The sequence below is a fragment of the Oncorhynchus tshawytscha genome, unplaced genomic scaffold (assembly GCF_018296145.1).
Source record: "Oncorhynchus tshawytscha isolate Ot180627B unplaced genomic scaffold, Otsh_v2.0 Un_contig_3309_pilon_pilon, whole genome shotgun sequence".
Lineage (NCBI taxonomy): Eukaryota > Metazoa > Chordata > Actinopteri > Salmoniformes > Salmonidae > Oncorhynchus > Oncorhynchus tshawytscha.
In genome coordinates this window covers 249,881-274,179 of record NW_024609672.1, presented here as the reverse complement: position 1 = coordinate 274,179, position 24,299 = coordinate 249,881, and the positions used below count along the sequence as shown (strand labels likewise).

Genomic DNA, 24,299 nt, shown 5'->3' with positions numbered 1-24,299 from the left:
TGGGTTAGTGATAATATCCTGGGTTGACCTGTTGTTGTGACTATGGGTTAGTGATAATATCCTGGGGTGACCTGTTGTTGTGACTATGGGTTACCTGTGACTGTTGTGACTATGTTGTGACTATGGGTTACTGATAATATCCTGGGGTGACCTGTTGTTGTGACTATGGGTTAGTGATAATATCCTGGGGTGACCTGTTGTTGTGACTATGGGTTACTGATAATATCCTGGGTTGACCTGTTTTGACTATGGGTTAGTGATAATATCCTGGTTGACCTATTGTTGTGACTATGGGTTACTGATAATATCCTGGGGTGACCTGTTGTTGTGACTATGGGTTACTGATAATATCCTGGGTTGACCTATTGTTGTGACTATGGGTTAGTGATAATATCCTGGGTTGACCTATTGTTGTGACTATGGGTTAGTGATAATATCCTGGGTTGACCTATTGTTGTGACTATGGGTTAGTGATAATATCCTGGGGTGACCTGTTGTTGTGACTATGGGTTAGTGATAATATCCTGGGGTGACCTGTTGTTGTGACTATGGGTTAGTGATAATATCCTGGGTTGACCTATTGTTTTGACTATGGGTTAGTGATACTATCCTGGGTTGACAGTAAAGTTTAACTCAAGGTTGATATCCTTCAAACCTGTCCAGTTAGATATCAATGACTTTTAGCAGCCTTTACACAACATGGCTAGTTATTCCCGATCTGGCATTTCATTTTGACAGAGGAAGACCTTATGGTGGAAACAGGTTCCACACTACGTTCGTGTAACTTTTGAGTGATTTACTCCGTGAATGGTTTATTTTCTATTTTCTCTTATCTGTTGAACTTTCAGCCTTTCAAAAAATATTTTTGCCCCTTCCACTGTCCTGGCTTACTTATTGGTGAAGCAAGGAAATAAATGTAATGTCTCATTGCTGTGAGGGACAGGGAAGCCTGAGCAGTTAGCATCCCTGAGACTAGAGGTGGCTCTGTGCAGACAGAACATAATCCTTCGGTTTAGGATTTTTATTGACACAGAAGGTCCGTATTTATTTTCTTAATGACCCGGGAAAGAGATGCGTGTGTGTGTGTATTAACCTGGAATGGGCTTTGTGTCTGTGTGTGTCTGTGTGTGTGTGTGTGTTTCAGTCAACTAAAGGTGTGTATTCCTCATCAATGAATCGTGCCTTCATCGTTTTAGCATGTGTGTACCCTACTGAACCCTGTAGAAGACTTACCAGAGGACTAGAACATGAACTAATCCCATTCATTAGGGTTAGCATAAACAGTCTCCCAGCACTGGGACTATCCACATGTGCTGAGGCTGGGAGTCCAAATACCTTCAGTAAATTCAACCAGATGGATCACTACAGATCTGACGTGAATACACACACACTGACGGAGAACGGACGGACACACACACAAACACACACGCACAAACTCCTACGGATGGACAGGTGGACGGACACACACACACACGGACGGACACACACATGGAAACACACATGGACGGACGGATCATTAGAGATCTGATGTGAACATGGGATGCATCCCAAATGGCACCATATGACCTCTGGGTCTACCCATGGCCCTGGTCAAACAGAGTGTACTGTAGAGGGAACGGGGAGCATTTAGGACACAGTCATGGCCTGATTTAGCTCACAGGTGGCATTTCCTTCAGCAAAACTGAACGCCACTTCATTTCACAAGCAATTTACCACAGCAACCGGACCTGGAAACTCCTACTTCAGATTGCAGGAGCTTTCCAGTAGCGCCAACCACCAAGTCTTACTTATGCCTGGAGTGATCAAATCTGAAGTTGTTTTAGGTTGCACCTACAGCACTTTAAGACAGCTGGAGCACGCAGACATATTGTCCTCACTATGTCCTTACCTCTGTATTCTAGAGCTACTTTGGTAGGCAGAATGTGGTAGCTCAGCTGATCAAGATAACTGCAGATAAGGTAGTTAAAATAACGATTGAACTGCAATCAGCAAAACTGGACAAACTTTGGTTCGAAGTAGTTACTAGCATATTAACTGAATCGTTGCTTAATTTGCTTAGTTGTAGCTGTATATAATTACACAGATACAATAAATGCTAGATGCTATGTGGACACTTAAAGATGGACTCCGCAGGATGGGGAAACAGCGCCACTGGCCCCACCACCGTTGTTGTTGTCTTTGTTGCCGAGCTGAGGAGAGTCATGCAGCAAGGAAAAACAAATAGCAGTACATACTGTGCTCTTCTGTCTCCAGTAACTTCTTTGTTGTTGGAATATCTCAAACAGACATGGCTGTTACATCATTAAGGATTCCAGTTTTAACATGTGAGTGTTGTTTGTTAGAGACTTTGAAACTGATCAAGTGTTTTAATTTTTTTAATGTATGAACCTTTATTGAACCTTTATTTAACTAGGCAAGTCAGTTAACAACAAATTCTTATTTACTAACCCAGGGTTTGGCCGGGTTAGAGTCCCTATGAGACAATCACGGCCAGTTGTGATACAGACTGGAATCAAACCAGGGTCAGTAGTGACACCTCTAGCACTGAGATGCAGTGCCTTAGACCGCTGTGCCACTCGGGAGCCCAAGTTGATGAGATGTTGATGAAGTGTTTGTCTCTCGTCTCCTGTCAGAAAGAGTGTTCCAACTTCATCCGAGTGCTCCAACCCTACAACTCCACCCACCTGTATATCTGTGGTACAGGGGCCTTCCACCCCATCTGTGCCTATCTGGAGATGGGCAAACGGGCAGAGGTAAGGGGCAACAACACACACACACACACACACCACCACCCCACACACACCACCACCCCCTAACCTCCAATAGAATCTAAATTGCACCAAGACAAGGGACTAGATCATTATTTTCTGTTGTGACTATTTCCCACTCATTCAGTGTTTCTAATCAATGATTTCATTTGTGCAAAGTGGGGGGAAAAAGCTCATTACACAGGCCCACATTAACAAGCGGAAATCGTTCTCCCACACAACAGTTTAATCAATCATCTTGATAAGCAGATACAGCTTAATCAATGATCCCACACAGTGTAACTGTTCAACTGTGGAAAGGGGGGGAAATCACTATCTTGTCCTGCATTAATATAATGGGTTCTGTGTGTGTGTGAGTGTGTGTGTGTGTGTGTGTGTGTGTGTGTGTGTGTGTGTGTGTGTGTGTGTGTGTGTGTGTGTGTGTGTGTGTGTGTGTGTGTGTGTGTGTGTGTGTGTGTGTGTGTGTGTGTATAGCATGGTGCTATTTTACATAGATTGACGGGGTCTGTCAGTTATTAATATACATCTACAAGGGTCAATAAGGTACAGCTCTACTCCACAGTACGTGTTTCAGGTCTCTAATGACACACTGTTACCCATCAAGTGCACTAATTTGACACACTATTCCCCATTTAGTGAACTTCTTGCAAACCATATTCCTTCTGTAGTGCACTAATATGACACTTTTCCTTATATAGTGAGCAACTTTTGTGTCATTTGCGTGTTGTTTTGGAATGTTCTAGATGGGTTTCCTACGGACTATTCTTGAACACTGATCTTTCCCTTCAGGACAACATCTTTCGACTGGAGTCGTCCCACTTCGAGAACGGCCGGGGAAAAGCCCCTACGACCCCAAGATGCTCTCTGCGTCCATAATGTTAGGTGAGTCCGACTCTAATCCCACTTGTGATTGGTTGGAGTTTGCCAGTGGACTTCCTGACACTTAACATCTCTAATCTCATTGGCTGCTTGTTGCTGACCCTGGTTTCTGGTTGGCAGATGGGGAGCTGTACTCTGGCACATCGGCAGACTTCATGGGAAGGGACTTTGCCATCTTCCGCACCCTCGGGGAGCATCATCCTATCAGGACTGAGCAACATGACTCTAGATGGCTCAATGGTACTTTTTATTATACAGCTCGATCACATTAAAGCAAAAAGCTATTTTCCAAGGGAGAAATCAAATAAGACACTTCTGATTAAATTGTATTTGCAGAGGTATAACTAATTGAAATGAACAAGAGGGAACCGTTGATGATATGAGACAGTAGGCAACAACCTTAATTGGCTGAAATTATATGAATCAGCCCTTTTTATTGGTCGATAGGAGAGGGGGCTCTTGATAGTATAATATAGACATGATACACTTAATCCTTTAAAGCGCATCAAAGGAACCTTCTCATTGGTCAATTGGCGAGAGGACGCCATTCATTGGTTTAAATAGCTGTCGGACAGAGCTTAGTCCTATCTATAAGCCGTGAGTGTCTCTGATGAGATCCCATTCAAAGACAGACATAGATATCAGATCCCCATTCATAAAGTCAGTGTGTGTATGAATGTGTGTGGCTGCTGGTGCTGGTGAGATTAGCCAGGGGTGGGAAGGAGAGGAGCCCTCACTCTGTCAGTCTGCCTGCATAGCCAAGGATTTAATGGCTGCCGCACAAAAGGTCAATTTATGTTTTTTTCCCCGGAATCCATATTCTTTCCCATGGAGTTAATCCCCTCAGCTGTTTTCCGGCAGCGACGTCAAATTTCAACCCACCACCACCCCTTTACAGCCCCACCTCCCATTCACAGAACAGTGAACCCCCAAACCCACTCCATGATGATGAATGCCGTGACACATTCAGAAAGAGCGATTTACCCAAAAGGTAATCTTCTCACCTTAATCCTCCTATTGTCTGTTGGCTTCTCCATCCACTGGCTCCGGATAAATCCTCTCTGGTTATTGTAATTTGGGGATTACCAGAATGGATTCTTTTCTATTCTAGACTCTAGACTAGTATGAATGACCTGCATGGCGTTCCTACTTCATAGAGAAACCTTAATGGCTATGTGAATAGGTATGCACTTCAGAAGGCTTCAGACCCTAGGTTGGCCAGACAGACTGTGGCAGACATTTATTTACACATCCTCCCGATCTGTTAACACTCCTAACTCGGGTTTATAGTTAAGCCCACGACCAATGAAGTGGCCTTTGTCCGACATTAAATGTATTGAATGGCATGAGTGCAGCCGTTGTGGTGTGTGTGTGTGTGTGTTTGCGGGGGGTTGTGTGTGTGGTCTGGCGCACTGTGCATTTATAAAATGTCTGTGTGTGTGTGCATCCGTCTGCTCGCGCACTGTGCATTTATTAAATGGCTGTGTGTGTGTGCATCCGTCTGCTCGCGCACTGTGCATTTATTAAATGTCTGTGCGTGTGTGTGTGTGTGTACTTGCATATCTGTGTTTGGGACTCTCACCCACATGGAGACAGTATAAATCTGGGCGTAAAGGTCCTGCTTTGGCCAGGGGTCTCCTTTTCACGGCCACATCCTGTATTGTGTGAGTGTGTGTGTATATACAGTTGTGGCCAAATATATTCGCACCCTTGTGCGTGTGTGTGTCAGTGTGCGTGTGTGTCAGTGTGTGTGTGTGTGTGTGTGTGTGTGTGTGGAGCTTACCGCCACCATAACACTGCCCCGCTTGTTGCTCTCTCTCTAACTTAGTTGGGTTGGCGAAACGCCATCTCTCCTTTCCCGTGCCGACGCCTCCATGACTGACTGCTCCCAGATCAGTTTTCCGTAAAGAGCTCTATCCCTCTAGCTGGGGATATTCAAGCCCTAGGCTCTTGGCTCAAGTCATTTAGGAGTTTGATTTCCTCGCACTCCGAAATCTGCAATCGATGCATTAGGGCTGTGTCCCAAATGGCACCCTATTCCCTATGTAGAAGTGCACTATATAGGGAATAGGGTGCCATTTGTTACACATTCTGAAGTGTATATTACATAGAATCAGAGTCATATGTGTTTGTTTGGAGGTGTCTTCTAAAAAGGGGTTATGGAGGACTGGAGGATGGAGGTGTCTTCTAATAGGGGTTATGGAGGACTGGAGGATGGAGGACATGGTGGAATTAAATAGTGGTTGGTTTAATGCGGATATGAGGGTTTCATGGTTAAGCCCTGGTGAAAATTAGTCATTGTTTGTTTATCAAGCTGGTGTTTGTTTGCGTGCTCATGTATCTGTGTTTGCACATATGTGTTTGAATGTTTGATCATGTCTGTAAGCAGTTCGTGTGTGTGTGTGTGCGCGTGTGTGTTTGTACCTGTGTATTTGTTAACGTGTGTGTGTATGTGTGTGTGTGTGTGTGTGTGTGTGTGTGTGTGTGTGTGTGTGTGTGTGTGTGTGTGTGTCAGACCCCAGGTTTGTAGGTGTAAACCTGATCCCAGAGAGTGACAACCCTGAGGATGATAAGATCTTCCTCTTCTTCAAAGAGAACGCCATGGACGGAGAACACACTGGCAAGGCCACTATTGCCCGCATAGGACAACTGTGTAAGGTAACAACACACACACAAACACACACACAAGCATCCCATGCACACACTGGCATGCACAGACAGACACGCAAACACACATGGACGCATGGACACGCACACAAAACACACTGAAACAAACTAGCATGCACTCACACACACATCATGGATATATTAAACTCTCACACACATCATGGATATATTAAACTCTCACACACATCATGGATATATTCAACTCACACAAAGTCATGGACATGTTAAACTCTCACACACACAGTTCCATTCACAGGGACACAGAAATATGTCACATACACAGATGTTCCCCAGTATCAAAGCTGAATTCACACAAGTATTATATATTGTGGATTTTCATGCCTGTCTGTAGACTATCTGTGTGTGTAACGTATGTGTGTTTGTGTGTGTACGGTGTGTGTTTATTTGTGTGTGTATTGTGAGTGTGTGTAACGTGTGTGTTTATTTGTGTGTGTAACGTGTATGTGTTTGTGTGTGTAGCGTGTGTGTGTTTATTTGTGTGTGTAACATGTATGTGTTTGTGTGTGTAGCGTGTGTGTGTTTATTTGTGTGTGTAACGTGTGTGTGTGTTTGTGTGTGTCTGTCCCTGCAGAATGACCTGGGAGGTCACAGGAGTCTGGTCAATAAGTGGACCACCTTCCTCAAGGCCAGACTGACCTGCTCAGTGCCAGGTCTCAACGGCATCGACACACACTTCGACGAGCTGCGTAAGGAACTGCGTGTGTGTATGTGAGCCTCTCTGTGGGTACTTTCTACCCGAGAGGGGTACGTATGGTAGCATCGTTTCATTGAAACACTGTATGATGTTGGGATGGTTGTGCTAATGTCCCGATGTGGTTTCTATGTGTTTCAGAGGATGTCTTTCTGATGAGCTCCAAAGATCCTAAGAACCCAGTGATCTATGCTGTCTTCACAACTTCTAGGTAATGAGCTAGATATTTATGATTCATAAAACCTACTGTGCCCTTGTGTGTATTCAATACTACTACTATTGATCATAGTACACATGTGCTATGTTTGCTAGGGGATCTGTACTGTATAACAGTGAAACCATTCTAGACAAATTATTAAAACACACAAAGCTCATATTTCTACTGTCCTCTCTCTCTCTCTTTCTGTAATCCCTAAACAATCCTTTATAAAATCATTTTTGCCTCCTTTAATCCACTTCCAGGTGGCCAGACATCACCTTGTTTTACATCAATCCACTTCCAGGTGGCCAGACAGCACCTTGTCTTAACTCCTCCTCAGATTGAAAATCCCTTTAATCCTCTTCCAGGTGGCCAGACATCACCTTGTCTTACCTCCTCCTCAGATTGAAAATCCCTTTAATCCTCTTCCAGGTGGCCAGACATCACCTTGTCTTACCTCCTCCTCAGATTGAAAATCCCTTTAATCCTCTTCCAGGTGGCCAGACATCACCTTGTCTTACCTCCTCCTCAGATTGAAAATCCCTTTAATCCTCTTCCAGGTGGCCAGACATCACCTTGTCTTACCTCCTCCTCAGATTGAAAATCCCTTTAATCCTCTTCCAGGTGGCCAGACATCACCTTGTCTTACCTCCTCCTCAGATTGAAAATCCCTTTAATCCTCTTCCAGGTGGCCAGACATCACCTTGTCTTACCTCCTCCTCAGATTGAAAATCCCTTTAATCCTCTTCCAGGTGGCCAGACAGCACCTTGTCTTACCTCCTCCTCAGATTGAAAATCCCTTTAATCCTCTTCCAGGTGGCCAGACATCACCTTGTCTTACCTCCTCCTCAGATTGAAAATCCCTTTAGGGTGGCCAGACATCACCTTGTCTTACCTCCTCCTCAGATTGAAAATCCCTTTAATCCTCTTCCAGGTGGCCAGACAGCACCTTGTCTTACCTCCTCCTCAGATTGAAAATCCCTTTAATCATCTTCCAGGTGGCCAGACATCACCTTGTTTTACCACCTCCTCAGATTGAAAATCCCTTTAATCCTCTTCCCCATTCTCTGCTACCTGTCCCCTTTCATTGTAAAACTCTGTGGAACCTCGGAGCTAAATCTGATTAAGTGGTGGAGCTAAATCTGATTAAGTAGTGGGGTGGGGGAGGGGGACACAATCCTCGCTCCCCAGGGAACGTCTCCCTCTCCCTGGCCGATGCTCAAACCTCGACAGGGGTAGCCTCCAGAGCCATGGTTCTATTGTACTGTACACACTGCTGGGCAGTGCGAGATGAAATAAGCGAGTTAAAAGCGGCTTGAGGCGAAAAACAATGTTGGCGATGGGGGCTTCTTCAGATGATGGATTAGGCGGCTGGCGGCGTTCGGCGTGCCATGTTCGAGCGGCATTGTCTGGAGCCGCCGCCGCACGATTAGGACAAACACTTCATCATTAATCACAGACCTAATAATAAGAATGAGTACAGAGAAAATGAGGAGAGAGAGGGGGGGGGGTGGGGAGAGGAGATGTGAGTGGAGAGAGGGGGGAGAGAGAGAGAGGAGAGAGAGAGAGAGAGAGAGAGAGAGAGAGGGGGGGAGGGAGAGAGAGGGAGAGGCCAAGCTCGTTAACAAACAAAACAGGCTCATCATTTTGTTTAACCAATCACTGTGCAGGTCTGTTCCTCTCCACCATCTCTAATGCATGCAGTGTAACACAGCACTTGAAAATTCAATTACAGGCTTTGAGGAATTAGACTGGTTTAATTATTTTTGTAAGTGGCCTGTTTCAGAGATGAATAGAGCCGGGGATTCAGGGGACTGGCTTTTAATATTCCACTTAATGAGGCCCATAGGCTGCTACTGATAGATCGATGGTACTGATACCAGTGGTGTGTGTGTGTGTGTGTGTGTGTGTGTGTGTGTGTGTGTGTGTGTGTGTGTGTGTGTGTGTGTGTGTGTGTGTGTGTGTGTGTGTGTGTGTGTGTGTGTGTGTGTGTGTGTATTCCACCTGCACTAGTGTCTGTCCAACATTCAGGCGTGTCAGGGATTAGAGTGTTTGTGTATGCCCAGAGGTTAATTGCATTTCTCCCTAATTAACATTTTACAAAAGCACCTCCATTAATCTTTAATGGTTTACTGATATCTGGGGTTCTGGGTGGACAGATGCTCCGATACCACCCACATCACTGCTAGCCTGGTCCCAGATCAGTTTGTGCTGTATAGCCAACTCCTATAGTCATTGTCACAATATGCTAGCCTGGTCCCAGATCAGTTTGTACTGTATAGCTAAGGTCCCAGATCAGTTTGTTCTGAATAGCCAAGGTCCCAGATCAGTTTGTGATTTATAGCAAAAGGTCCCAGATCAGTTTGTGCCTTATAGCAAAAGGTCCCAGATCAGTTTGTGCTTTATAGCAAAAGGTCCCAGACCAGTTTGTGCCTTGTAGGAAAAGGTCCCAGACCAGGTTGTGCTTTATAGCTAAGGTCCCAGACCAGTTAGTGCTTTATAGCCAAGGTCCCAGACCAGTTAGTGCTTTATAGCCAAGGTCCCAGACCAGTTTGTGCCTTATAGGAAAAGGTCCCAGACCAGGTTGTGCTTTATAGCCAAGGTCCCAGACCAGTTAGTGCTTTATAGCCAAGGTCCCAGACCAGTTTGTGCCTTATGGGAAAAGGTCCCAGACCAGGTTGTGCTTTATAGCCAAGGTCCTAGACCAGTTAATGCTTTATAGCCAAGGTCCCAGATCAGTTTGCGCTGTACACTCTAAAAATAAAAGGTTCCTGGAGTATCCTTTAGGGTTTCTTCAAATTGAAACTGTCGGGGAACCCCTTTAAAAGGGTTCTTCAAATAACCCTTTTTAACAACCCCTTTTAGTGGTTCCTCAAATAACCTTTTGAAGAACCTTTTGGGGTACATTTTTGAACTAACTCCCCTCCCCTATTATCATTATTGATATTGTTATTATTATTATTATTATTATTAATAATAACAATATGCATAACAATAAGAACAATAACATAATATTGCAGTTGTCAGTGTTTATTATTATTTTAGTAGCAAAGCAGAATGAATAAATCGAAATATGAGGTAAACTCCCAGCAGAGCCCCAAGTCTAATGGGTATATCCTCTGGCGTGTTGATGTTAATGTGGTGATGTTCTCTGTATCCATAGCCAGAATGATTTTGCAGTGCATGTTGATCTAACAGGTTTCCTGTTATATTCATCAGAGGTGTAGGGAGGGTGAAGTCTGTGAATCCCAAAAATAGTCATTATACAGATGATCAACAAAACATGCACACGACAGTATTCATACCTTGGTTTTTGTGGTGAATGTGAATGAAAAAAGCTGTTTTGATAATGGTTTTCATACACATATCTTGTCCATAATGTAGAGGCCTATGGGATACTCATTGAAGAGGTGAGGGAGGTATACCTGCACACACAGACACATATCTTGTCCATAATGTAGAGGCCTATGGGATACTCATTGAAGAGGTGAGGGAGGTATACCTGCACACACAGACACATATCTTGTCCATAATGTAGAGGCCTATGGGATACTCATTGAAGAGGTGAGGGAGGTATACCTGCACACACAGACACAAAAGTGAGCAGCTATCCTTCAACATGTTCTTATAGCCAACAACTCTTACCTCTTTGTTGATTCATATCCATTGAATTGTGTCCCTTTTCTGTTTTAGAAAGATTTTCACTAAGAGCAGCTGTTTAGCTGGTTAAACAAAGGTTAGCCATGTGATAGTAAACATTATGTCCATGTCAAGAAAGCTTCTCAACAGCCAGCGGCACTCGCCAAACTGGTCGCCGAATCGCAGCTGCTTTTCCCAAGTCTACGACAGATCCTCCAGAGTGTCATTTGCTCAATAGGCCTTGTTGCAAAGAAATATGTTGCAAAGAAATATGTTTTCCACTTTTTTATTGTTGTAATATTAAAAGGTTAAACACTGCTGTTATAAACGTAACGTTCTATTTGTCGTTATTGCATCAATTCAGGCAATTTATGGTGATATGGATGGTTTTCCACATCGCCCAGCTCTAATCTCAAGTGATACTATTCTCTGTATAACGCAGTGTACTACTTTACCCAAGCCACAGGGGAATATAGTTTCAGATGGACCAATAAACTACTGCATATCCATAAATAATCACTATTATGTGCATCTAGTCAATGAAAATGTATTGTTTTGTATTTTGTGGCAGTACATGGATTTGTTTAAATTCATTCTAGAGGAATTTTTATGGTCTTGAACCATTTCTTGTAAATGATTCTGTCCAGCCCTACGATTCACACAGATACACTTTAGCACTTGGAACAAATGATGGAATTGTCCATTGGAAAACCTACAGTGGTGGAATACTGCAACACAGCATTCCCATCATTCCCTCCAACTGTGTTCCATTAGGGGTGAATTACGGTCTCGCTCGTTGGTAACCGGCCTAAATTCCTGTCCATTCTCTGGAAGCTGGATTCTATCACAGCCATGTTTCTAACCGACATCCTCTCCATTTAATTATGACAACATTCTTCTTGGTCTGTCTGTTGTATGTCAGGGTGAGCTTTGATTATGTCCTCTTCTACAGCTATAATATCAGACCTGGATATTATTATTGTCTTATGTTGTGATGGTTATGGGTCTCACAGTCTCCTGCCCCCCTCTCTCTCTCTCCCTCTCCCTCTCCCTCTCTCCCTCTTTCCCTCTACCTCTCTTCTCATCCTCTCTCCTTGCCTCCCTACTCCCCCTCTACAGTAACATATTCAAAGGCTCAGCAGTGTGTATGTACAACATGGCAGACATCCGGAGGGTCTTCCTGGGTCCCTATGCCCACCGAGATGGGCCCACCTACCAGTGGGTACCCTTCCAGGGGAGGGTGCCCTACCCCGCCCTGGCACGGTGAGTCACAGGGGGTCATATGGGGTTATGACAAGTTATAGCACCTCATAGCTGCTACTTAGAAGCTAATAGACAAATACAAGTAATTCACAACGGATACCTATATTTACGTATATGGAAGTAGCAAGTGACTGATGGCACACATGTCAACTTTTATAGAAGTCATGAATATCAATAGTTATAGCAAGGTAATAGGTGACTTATGAAAGGAAAATGTAACATTAGTATTCATCACAATAACCTCAATAACCATATTCCCTACTTATTATAACACGGCTCAACATGAAATACATATGACCTCAGTTCCAGACACATAGATGTATTAAATGTGACTTGTTAACTCTAGAACCTCCTGTTCTTCATAGTGCCCCAGCTATGACCTCAGTTCCAGACACATAGATGTATTAAATGTGACATGTTAACTCTAGAACCTCCTGTTCTTCATAGTGCCCCAGCTATGACCTCAGTTCCAGACACATAGATGTATTAAATGTGACTTGTTAACTCTAGAACCTCCTGTTCTTCATAGTGCCCCAGCTATGACCTCAGTTCCAGACACATAGATGTATTAAATGTGACTTGTTAACTCTAGAACCTCCTGTTCTTCATAGTGCCCCAGCTATGACCTCAGTTCCAGACACATAGATGTATTAAATGTGACTTGTTAACTCTAGAACCTCCTGTTCTTCATAGTGCCCCAGCTATGACCTCAGTTCCAGACACATAGATGTATTAAATGTGACTCCTGTTCTTCATAGTGCCCCAGCTATGACCTCAGTTCCAGACACATAGATGTATTAAATGTGACTTGTTAACTCTAGAACCTCCTGTTCTTCATAGTGCCCCAGCTATGACCTCAGTTCCAGACACATAGATGTATTAAATGTGACTTGTTAACTCTAGAACCTCCTGTTCTTCATAGTGCCCCAGCTATGACCTCAGTTCCAGACACATAGATGTATTAAACCTGACCTATAGCCTCTTGTTCTTCATAGTGCCCCAGTAAAACTTTTGGGGGCTTTGACTCCACCAAGGACCTCCCTGATGATGTGATCACCTTTGCGCGGGGCCACCCGGCCATGTTTAACCCTGTGCACCCCATCGGGGGTCGTCCCATCGTGGTGAGGACTGATGTGGACTACCAGTTCTCCCAGCTAGTGGTGGACAAGGTGGAGGCCGAGGACGGACAGTACGACGTCATGTTCATTGGAACAGGTCAGTGAGATATGATTCATTTATTTTTTAATTAGCAATCCAACTGGTTGAATGCTACGTTAAAAAAAGTCTGCGTTTTTTGGGGGGGAATTTATGATTTGTGCTCAAGGTTGTTACGCTGCATGAGCACCTAAGGCAAGCAAATGTCCCCTTGAGCAAAGTTCACCTTGACATCAACTTCAATAAAAAGGAAATCCTGCAATGATTCGTTGCCTCCTTCTTTTGACCTTAAGTGACTGAACAGTTATATTGTAGTGTATTGAATGTGCTGTTGTAGACCTGGGCACGGTCCTGTAGGTGGTTAGAGTCAGATAGATAACTGAATACTGATGTATGTTTCCTGTTGTAGACCTGGGCACGGTCCTGTAGGTGGTTAGAGTCAGAGAGATAACTGAATACTGATGTATGTTTCCTGTTGTAGACCTGGGCACGGTCCTGTAGGTGGTTAGAGTCAGATAGATAACTGAATACTGATGTATGTTTCCTGTTGTAGACCTGGGCACCTGGGCACGGTCCTGGTCCTGTAGGTGGTTAGAGTCAGATAGATAACTGAGAGTCAGATAGATAACTGAATACTGATGTATGTTTCCTGTTGTAGACCTGGGCACGGTCCTGTAGGTGGTTAGAGTCAGAGAGATAACTGAATACTGATGTATGTTTCCTGTTGTAGACCTGGGCACGGTCCTGTAGGTGGTTAGAGTCAGATAGATAACTGAATACTGATGTATGTTTCCTGATGTATGTTGTTGTAGACCTGGGCACGGTCCTGTAGGTGGTTAGAGTCAGAGAGATAACTGAATACTGATGTATGTTTCCTGTTGTAGACCTGGGCACGGTCCTGTAGGTGGTTAGAGTCAGAGAGATAACTGAATACTGATGTATGTTTCCTGTTGTAGACCTGGGCACAGTCCTGAAGGTGGTTAGGGTCAGATAGATAACTGAATACTGATGTATGTTTCCTGTTGTAGACCTGGGCACGGTCCTGTAGGTGGTTAGAGTCAGATAGATAACTGAATACTGATGTATGTTTCCTGTTGTAGACCTGGGCACGGTCCTGAAGGTGGTTACCATCCCAAGAGAGAGCTGGCATGACCTGGAAGAGGTGGTCCTGGAGGAGATGACCGTGTTCAGGGTACGGTCACACACTGGGAAACTGGTTATGGTTATAATTGATTGTATTTACATGGAAAATATTCAAGGGAGTGTAATAGAACACCAGTCATTTTGTTGGGAAGTGAAGGGTACATGATCAATGTCTAGCTCTGAAATAAAAGGGAGGAGTGGGGAAATTCCATAGGGAGTTATGAGGGGGGTGTCTAAATGAATCAGAGTGTTATATCTTCTCTAACTGTGTCTTTCTGCAGGAGCCCACCCCCATCACAGCAATGGAGCTTTCCACCAAACAGCAACAGCTGTACCTGGGCTCGGCGCTAGGCGTTTCCCAGATGCCTTTGCACCGCTGTGAGGTGTACGGGAAGGCTTGCGCTGAGTGCTGTCTGGCCCGTGACCCCTACTGTGCCTGGGATGGAACAGAGTGCTCCCGTTACTTCCCTACCGCCAAGCGGTAAGAACACACACACACACAGACATTCTCGTAGGGACACACACAGGCAAGTATGAATGCAGAAAAGCAGAATGAGGGTCTGAAGTAGTAGGATGCTGGTTTGTAAACATAAAGTATGAATACACACACACACACACACAGAAAGACAAACAGACAGAAAAGTTCCTATGCATACACATATATACACAGAATCCACATACAAGCATTTAGGGACATGTGTGCACATGCCCACATATCACATACAATGTCAAGAAAAAGTATGTAAACCCTTTGGAAATACCTGGATTTCTGCATGAATTGGTCATAAAATTTGATCTGATCTTCATCTAGGTCACAACAATAGACAAACACAGTCTGTTTTAACTAATAACACAAACAATGATATGTTTTCATGTCTTTATGGAACACATGGTGTAAACACTCACAGTGCAGGGTGAAAAAGATATGTGAACTCTGGCCCTCCTTTGGCAGCAACAACCTCAACCAAACTCAGTTGTGGATCAGACCTGCACAACAGGAGACATTTTGGACCATTCCTCTTTACAGAACTGTTTCAGTTAAGCAATATTCTTGGGATGTCTGGTGTGAACTGCTCTCTTGAGGTCATGCCACAGCATCTCAATCGGGTTGAAGTCAGGACTCTGACTGGGCCACTCCAGAAGGTGTATTTTCTTCTGTTGAGGCCATTCTGTTGTTGATTTACTTCTGTGTTTTGGGCCGTTGTCCTGTTGCGTCACCCAACTTCTGTTGAACTTCAATTGGCAGACAGATAGCCTAACATTCTCCTGCAAAATGTCTTGATCATCTTGGGAATTCATTTTTCCATTGATGATAGCAAGCTGTCCAGGCCCTGAGGCAGCAAAGCAGCCCCTAACCATGATGCTCCATCCACCATACTTTACAGTTGGGATGAGGTTTTGATGTTGGTGTGCTGTGCCTTTTTTTCTCCACACATAGTGTTGTGTTCGTTCCAAACAACTCAACTGTAGTTTCATCTGTCCACAGAATATTTTGTCAGTTGCGCTGCGGAACATCCAGGTTCACTTTTGCAAACTTCAGACGTGCAGAAATGGTTTTTTTGGAGAGCAGTGGCTTCATCCGTGGTGTCCTCCCATTAACATCATTCTTGTTTAGTATTTTACGTATCGTAGACTCGTCAAAAGAGATGTTAACATGTTCCAGAGATTTCTGTAAGTCTTTAGCTGACACTCTAGGATTCTTCTTAACCTCATTGAGCATTCTGCGCTGTGCTCTTGCAGTCATCTTTGCAGGACGGCCACTCCTAGGGAGAGTAGCAACAGTGCTGAACTTTCTCCATTTATAGACAATGTGTCTTACTGTGGACTGATGAACATTAAGGCTTTTAGAGAGAAACCCTTTCCAGCTTTATGCAAGTCAACAATTCTTAATCGTAGGTCCTCTTTTGTTTGAGGAATGGTTCACATCAGGCGATGCTTCTTGTGAACAGCAAACTCACATGTTGTGTGTGTTTTTATATGGCAGGACAGCTCTAACCAACATCTACAATCTGGTCTCATTGATTGGACTGCAGGTTAGCTGACTCCTGACTCCAATTAGCTTTTGGAGAAGTCATTAGCCTGGGGGGTTCACATACTTTTTACAACCTAGGCTGTGAATGTTTAAATGACATATTCAATATAGACAAGAACAATACAATTATTTATGTGTTATTAATTTAAGCACACTGTGTTTGTCTATTGTTGTGACTTAGATGAAGATCAGATCAAATTTGATGACCAATTTATGCAGAGATCCGGGTAATTCCAAAGGGTTCACCTACTGTTCTTGCCTTTGTACACGTACACAAATACACTGGTACACACATTCAATTTGTGTGATTGTTGTGCATTCCACAGCTCAGGGGTGGTAAAACCATGCTTCCCCGCACATAAACAGTCCTGGCCAGTAGCAGTGTTAGAACCACTTCACCCTATAGCCAAGAGTTATAAAACACCCACATAGCCACACACACACCAAATAATAGGCCAACATGAGCCGTCTGACTTCTTCACCCCACCAGCCGAGAGCTATGAACAAACACACCCATAAATGACCTTCTCCATCCAGCAGGATTAGCCTGACCACTACCAGCCCTCCACCTCCGTCCAGCACAACTCTCTATTAAATACAGATCTATGATCAGCGTACCCTCCCTCAAACCTAACCCTAACCATCAGGTCCGAAAACACAAAACTGACCTCAGATCAACATCTACACTAGGGAAGTATGAGTGAATTGAATAGCAGCCTCAGAAGGAGGGCGGTAGAGGGGTGGTGGTACACCCTTGGTCAGAGCTGCTGGGGCGCGCTCAGTACTCTCCAAATATTTTATTCTCCAGCTAAATGAGAACCAGACGCCCGGGCTCGGCTCAGCAGGCACTCGGACTGCCCTGCACGTGTTCAGACAGCCAAAGGCAGGAATGCTTGGGAGGAAATGTAGGAAGAGTGGTGGAGTGTGTGTGTCTGGGTGTTGGGTAGGAGCAGGGTGTGTGCGTCGGAGGGGATGTATGCATGTGTAAGTGTATTTATTTATGTGTGTGTGTGTGGGTGGGTAAATGGGTGTGTGTACATGTTGTTTATATGTGTGTGTGTATATATATATATATATATATATATATATATATATATGTCCTGTATGGTTATAGAAACCCTGACACGAGACCTAGAGACCTCCACCTTTGGCTGTGCTCCCTCTCTCCCTTCAGATTTTTACGACACGTAAGAGCATATGATCTTAGTGGTAATGAACCAGGGAACACATAGGGTACACAGGGAAGCATGTTGTAGGATCCCACATAATGCAATACTCATGGTCATATGCTCATTCACACATAATATGTAGACAGAAAAATACCGCCCCAATGGAATGCTCTAAAACATACACACACACACACACACACACACACACACACACACACACACACACACACACACACACACACACACACACACACACACACACACACACACACACACACACACACACACACACACACACACTGTATCGACTAAAGGGTCTTTCAAGTCGTGGAGGACATACTCAGGATTTTCAAGGCCCAGGCTATCTGTGTTTCATGTTTAGTAATGACATGTCCCTGAACGATGAATCACAATGAATCATTCCTTTAATAGAAGCAAAGGTTGTTTTTAAATGTGCCTGTGATTTTCTCTCTTTTTATTTATCCACCCACTCAATAGCATCAGACTTAACAGAGGACTGATGGTGAAATAAACAGTTCTGGTCTGTTCTTCAGTTGTACTGCACAAATGTGTCAGCTGTGCCACTGGTTAAGATCGCCCTCTAGTGGTAGAAACGTCACAGTACATAGAGCCCTCAATCACTGGAAATAAGAGAAATATTTCTGAGGAAACAGAGCAGTGAGGGGCCTGACCGACACCTACAGGTTGATATGTTGTGTGTGAGGGACGTTTATTAACTCACTGGGAACACAATCTAACATGTGTATGTTTCTTTGGTTGTATCATAGGAGGACGAGACGCCAGGACATCAGGAATGGAGATCCCCTCTCCCAGTGCTCTGACCTGCAGCATCATGGTACAAACGCTTTATATTTTTATTTTACGCTTTCCTCTCACACACACACACACACACACACCCACACACACACACACACACAAAACCCCACTGTGGTGTTTCTCTGGTAACCCTATCCTTGTGTCTGTGTAGATGACGTGGACGGGCTGGGTCATGTGGAGGACAGGAGTGTGTACGGAGTGGAGAACAGCAGCATGTTCCTGGAGTGTAGTCCCAAGTCCCAGAGAGCCCTCATCTACTGGCAGCTCCAAAGACCCAACGAGGACCGCAAACATGAGGTGGGTACACACACACTCTGCATGCAAGATGTGTCCTATTCACCATCATTCTCAATAACGTCCCAATCATTTTCAATAACTTTGCAAGCACACAAAACCTTCACAAATGATTACCTGAAATTGCTTCAGTTTGTTAATAATTTGTCATGCACTCAAATGTAACCATATTGAGTGGATATTGAATCCACCCCACCCTTTCTATTCCCCCTCCTTTCCTCCCATCCCCCTCATTTCCCTCTCCATCTCTCTCTCCAGATCAAGTCGGAGGACAGGATGATCCGCACGGAGCAGGGCCTGCTCATCCGCATCCTCACCCAGGCCGACTCAGGCGTCTACACCTGCCACGCTGTGGAGCACGGCTTCATCCAGCCCCTCCTCCGCCTCTCCCTCCAGGTCATCCCCACACAGAGGCTGGGTGAGCTGCTGCCTGGTGGGCCTCAGGGTGGAGCTGGAGGGTCTGGTGGCGCAGGTAGTGGGTCTGGTGGTGCAGGTGGGCCTGCTGGTGCAGGGCACTCAACAAAACACAAGCTGTGGTACAGGGATTTCCTCTCCCTCCTCGACCACCCTGACCTGAACAGCGTGGAGGAGTTCTGCGAGCGTGTGTGGCGGAAGGAGCGCAAGCAGCGGCGTCTGAAAACCCCCACCATCACCACCAATGACCAAAGTCTGGCAAGGCCTGACGGCGGAGCTCCAAGCTCAGGCCTAAAGCCTAAAAGTAGTCCTCTTGGCGCAGGTGCACCCAATGCCCAGAAGCAGCAGAGCGGGCATCCTACGGTGCAGCAGCAGAACAAAGAAGGTAGCCCCCGGAGCACGAACCCCCAGAAGGTGCAACACCATGCGGGTACGCTAACCCAGGCACAGGCCCCTAAAAACAACAACCAGAATGCCCAGAACTCTCAGGCCACACCCAACACCCAGAGCCCCCAGAAGGGCCAAGGCGCCCGGGGAACCCAGGTGCCTGGTGGTGGGGCCAGAGGTGGACCCCAGCACACGGCCAAGTGGAGGCGGATGCAGGAGAATAAGAAGGGGCGAAACAGGAGAACCCATGAGCAACAGAGACCCCCGCGGAGTGTCTGAGACACACACACAGCAACACACACACTTACACACATATTGTACATTAAAATATAGACTTGCTATCCCATAAAGATGTAATGTAGGATCCCACATAATGCAATACTCATGGTCATGTGCTCATTCACACATAATATGGAGACAGAAATATACCGTCCAAATGGAATGCCCTAAAACATACACATAAAGCACACACACACACACACACACACACACACACACACACACACACACACACACACACACACACACACACACACACACACACACACACACACACACACACACACACACACACACAAATACCCTGTGAAGACTTGGAGAAGCCTGGCGACTAACAGGACATTGAAGACTGAGGCTAAACTGGAATCGTATGCGTACTGTACATGCTAACCATGTGGATATAGTGGCCCAGGGGGTACAATTTGAGGAACTGTGTAGTCCAGGTCCGTGTTGCAAGTGGGACCGAGTTATCTGGTGGACACATAGCCCTTCTGTACAGACGCTACTTCCGTATAGGACTGGGATGGGGTTAAAAAAACATTCATTTTCAGTGAGGATGATACATATTCAGACCTCTGGACAAGTTTGGACAATGGCCCCTACAGGACATTTCAGAAGACATTTCAGAAGGGGTTAAGACATTTAAGTTCAGTAGGGACGTCTGTTACTGCAGCTACTGGCCTTGTTGACATGCGCAGAAGGAAGAGGATGTCCACTATATAGAGAATGGAAGAACTATAAGGATAAAGAATCATTTGTCCAGTCGATTACAAACTAGAACCGAAATACATCAAAAGAAGCACAGTCATTTTCAGAGAGTGAACTGCATTTCCCACAATACAGTTTGTCGGATCAACTTTATTCAACTGATTCGATTCACAATGACTCTCATGAATGAGCACTTTGGGCTTGTACATAGAGCTTGACTGTCTTATAGGTCAAACAGATTAAATGGGGCACAGTTAGCTGATTAACAATCCACAACGGTGCCCTGCATATTGTTTATAGTTCAATAACAGAATTATTCAATATAAAATGACAAAATCCACATTAGCCTGTGATCTGTGCAGCAAAATCAAGCTTCTCTTCCTCCCAAGGCTTGAAAAGCATTGTGCATGTCGTAGTCAATCAATGTTCATGATTTGAATAAGCTATTTCTCGCCAGTTACTCGCTGTGTAAGGTTTTTTTATGTTAAAGGAGTCCTATGAAAGAAAAATCTATTTTCTGTTTTTATTTGATATTTACTTCTCTCTCTCCCTACAAACCACTGCATCCCTGTAGGGGTAAACAATTATGTAGTAGAATTTTTTGACCTGCCCCTTTAAGTTATTTTTCTTTCTTTGCTTTCTCCTGGAGTTGCGTGTGAATTTATAATTCCAGTCATATGTTCGTGCTCAGTCTGGAAAACAGACTGCCTATTGATTCTGTACATATACATACAACAACAAAACGACTCTTTATGTATGTAAATATATACAAGCAGAACACCACTGATTATTTATTTCTCATTGTTTTGTGAAAGGGTTGCATTTATTTTTGATATTCTGGTATTTTGGCTCATCAATAATCAAGAAAAAAAAACTGTGGCACGTTGAGAAACACAAACGGACCAATGAGGACGGACTTCCTCTGTCAAGGACAGGGGGCGTGTTTCCGGGGGGCGTGTTTGGGAAGTGAACCACGGGGAGAAGGTGGGAGCAGGGGGTTGTTGTGTGTTTTACAGTATCCAGACTGAGAGCCTTCAGGATGATAAGCACAAGTTTCTCAAACCCTCTTCTACGTTTCTGTCTCTTCTGGTCTTTTCCTAAATGGCTCATTTTTCTACCCAGGAGGTGTTTTCGTTGGAGTTTGGAATCCCATCCACCTATTTGTTCATCCCAAATACTCATTTTATGTAAGATAATACTACCCAAAACCTGATAAACATTAGCTGTGAATTCCTATGTAAGAATTAGTAAGGAAAAGGTTCCAATCTAAACCTAGTCTGAGGACGCTGAGTTAAAGCTGCATGTGAATGCTACTTAAGTGCATCTTTTCTATTGTCTCTAGATGTTTCCTGTGAGAGGTAAAAGTCCTGTGGGCAACATGTGCAAGAGAGATGTGAATATTCTTCATTTTTGCCCAAACAAAGATGCCAACATGTACCAGGGGTGTATTCACTAGGAACCAAACAGAAGCAAACAGGCCGAAACGGGGAGGGACTAACCTGAACTTGTCCAATAACAAACGCACATTTTTGTCGCAAATCGTTTTCTGTAGCTAAACGTTTTGCTATGGTGTCTGCTAATGAATACACCCCAGTGATGATACTCCAACCCCAAAACTTGTATTAAGACCTTCAACTTTTCATACAACAATGTGTTTCCCCCTCAGTATACAACAAGACTGATTTGTCACAGCAATAATGGACAGCAGATAGCAAGGTTTCCTGGTGGTTTGTGGTATGTTTCCGGTCTCTCACGATGTGTAAGGTGGACGAGGAGAGAACAGATACCTCTGCTGTAACATGGTTCTTCCTGGCATGCGTTCAGTTGTCTAATTAAACATTTCCTGTAAAACCTAGCCTTGTTGTTGTTCTTTTGTAACTTCTCTCCAGTTATATATGGTACAGTCTGATGCATGTGAATATGAGTTGACTAAATGTATTTTGTTTGTGTTGTACAGTCATTTTATCACATTTAGTCACAGGTGGGACTGGGAGCAGTCAGTTTGCACACTCAAACACACAGGTAAAAGGTTGAGCTGATGAAAACGTATTTTTACATTATGGTGAATTACACAGTATTATATCTTCTTTAAAAACGTTTTAAAAATACTTTCCAACAGACAGTGAAGCCTACTCCTTCACCAGAGGACTTCTGAACCCAGACCGTGGAGGAAGATGTGACTCAGTTCTAAGGTGCGTGCTGAATCACAATGGCTGTGTTTACAGAGGCAGCCGAATTCTGATATTATTGGCTAAAGAGCCAATCTGATTGATTAAAATACCAATTAGTGGCAATAGATCAGAATTGGGCTGCCTGTGTAAACACAACCATAGTGGGCTCTCAGTGCTAAGTATAGTAAATATTGAAGTAGAATCACAAGCTCTCTGTCCACATCCTTCAGTGGGTTGACCACGGCTCTCAGAGAGATTTCATTGACTAAAGGCAGAAATGATGTGTCAAAAAAGGTCATTGATATGTTATGCTGTATAAGTAAGAGGCAGCCTTCCTTGTGGATGAAAACACCCCCTTGTCATGAATAATTAAACTGGAGGTTCATGTTTTGGATTAGCCACAAGAGGTCACTATTCTCTGTTCCAATGGACTTCCATCCCTACCTAGCTTTTCAGGGGATGACATTTTAGCTGTCATTCTAGTTCACGTGTCCAACTCATTCCACGGAGGGCTGAGTGTCTGCGGGTTTTAACTCCTCCCTTGGACTTGACTGATGAATTAAGGTCACTAATTAGTAAGGAACTCCTCCCACCTGGTTGTCTAGGTCTTAACAAAAATAAACAGACACTAAACTCAATGGAATGAACACCCCTGTTCGAACACTTTAGTTAGTAGTCTAAGTTCCCTGTATATCAATTATGTGACTGGAATGCAATGACCATCAGCTGTTTATGTTCATCAGCCACAACGTCTTGCACTGTGTGTCACTCTATGTCTGTAGTTTTGAAGATTATGTCTAAGAGTTTTAGAGAGACAGATGGTTAACAGTTAACACAGTGTCACTAAAGGCCTTCGTGAGGTCGTCATCTCCACTCTAATTGAGCCTACAGTGGCACAGCGTGTTACCTAAAATGGTGCTCTACCACGGAATCCCTGCAGGTACCTTAAAAGGTTCTCTACCACTCTCTGCGTGGGCACAAACTCCCTGAACCCTCTGACTGACATACACACACACACATATACACACACACACACACACACACAGACGCTGCAGCCATCCAGTCACACAGAGAGAGTGTGCATGTGGAAACCTCAGCTTAACTGATGAGAGTAGCACAATCTATGTTCCCAGGCCCCAAGAGTCACAAACGTGTTGTGAATTCACAGGGTTCGTTACCATGGGTGCTGCCCCAAGAACACAAGGGCTGTATGTGTGTGTGTGTGTGACAGTGGAGGCTGCTGAGGGGAGGACAGCTCATAATAATGTCTGGAACGACGCTCATGCAATGGCATCAACCACATAGAAACCATGTGTTTGATACCATTCCACTCATTCCGCTCTGGCCATTACCACGAGCTCATCCTCCCCGATTAAGGTGCCACCAACCTGCTGTGGTGAGTGCGTGCGTGTGCAAGTGCACGCACACACCTTTGGAATGGTGTGATAGGTGACTACCAATGATAAAACAACACACTACAGTATATTTGTACCCCTTTAAAAAGGCTGTTTAAACACAGGGTTTATTATGTCATTGACATTGCAGTGACTGCTCTCTTTGGGTGCATCTCAATAGTCTGGAGT

The 24,299-nt window shown here is 44.4% G+C and overlaps 1 protein-coding gene across 1 annotated transcript in view; it reads left to right on the top strand.

Annotated features, from left to right (window-relative positions):
• Positions 1 to 22,400, top strand: part of LOC121838812 (semaphorin-3aa-like) — a 35,517-nt gene extending 13,117 nt beyond the window's left edge. The window contains 15 exon segments of the mRNA XM_042316846.1: positions 2,634 to 2,753; positions 3,558 to 3,597; positions 3,600 to 3,650; positions 3,768 to 3,887; positions 6,163 to 6,305; positions 6,907 to 7,021; positions 7,168 to 7,237; positions 11,984 to 12,114; positions 12,117 to 12,127; positions 13,123 to 13,342; positions 14,383 to 14,474; positions 14,707 to 14,906; positions 18,415 to 18,482; positions 18,615 to 18,760; positions 19,016 to 22,400. Of these exon segments, the coding sequence (XP_042172780.1) occupies positions 2,634 to 2,753; positions 3,558 to 3,597; positions 3,600 to 3,650; positions 3,768 to 3,887; positions 6,163 to 6,305; positions 6,907 to 7,021; positions 7,168 to 7,237; positions 11,984 to 12,114; positions 12,117 to 12,127; positions 13,123 to 13,342; positions 14,383 to 14,474; positions 14,707 to 14,906; positions 18,415 to 18,482; positions 18,615 to 18,760; positions 19,016 to 19,837 (2,349 nt within the window). The 3' untranslated portion in view covers positions 19,838 to 22,400.
• The last annotated feature ends 1,899 nt before the right edge of the window (positions 22,401 to 24,299 follow it).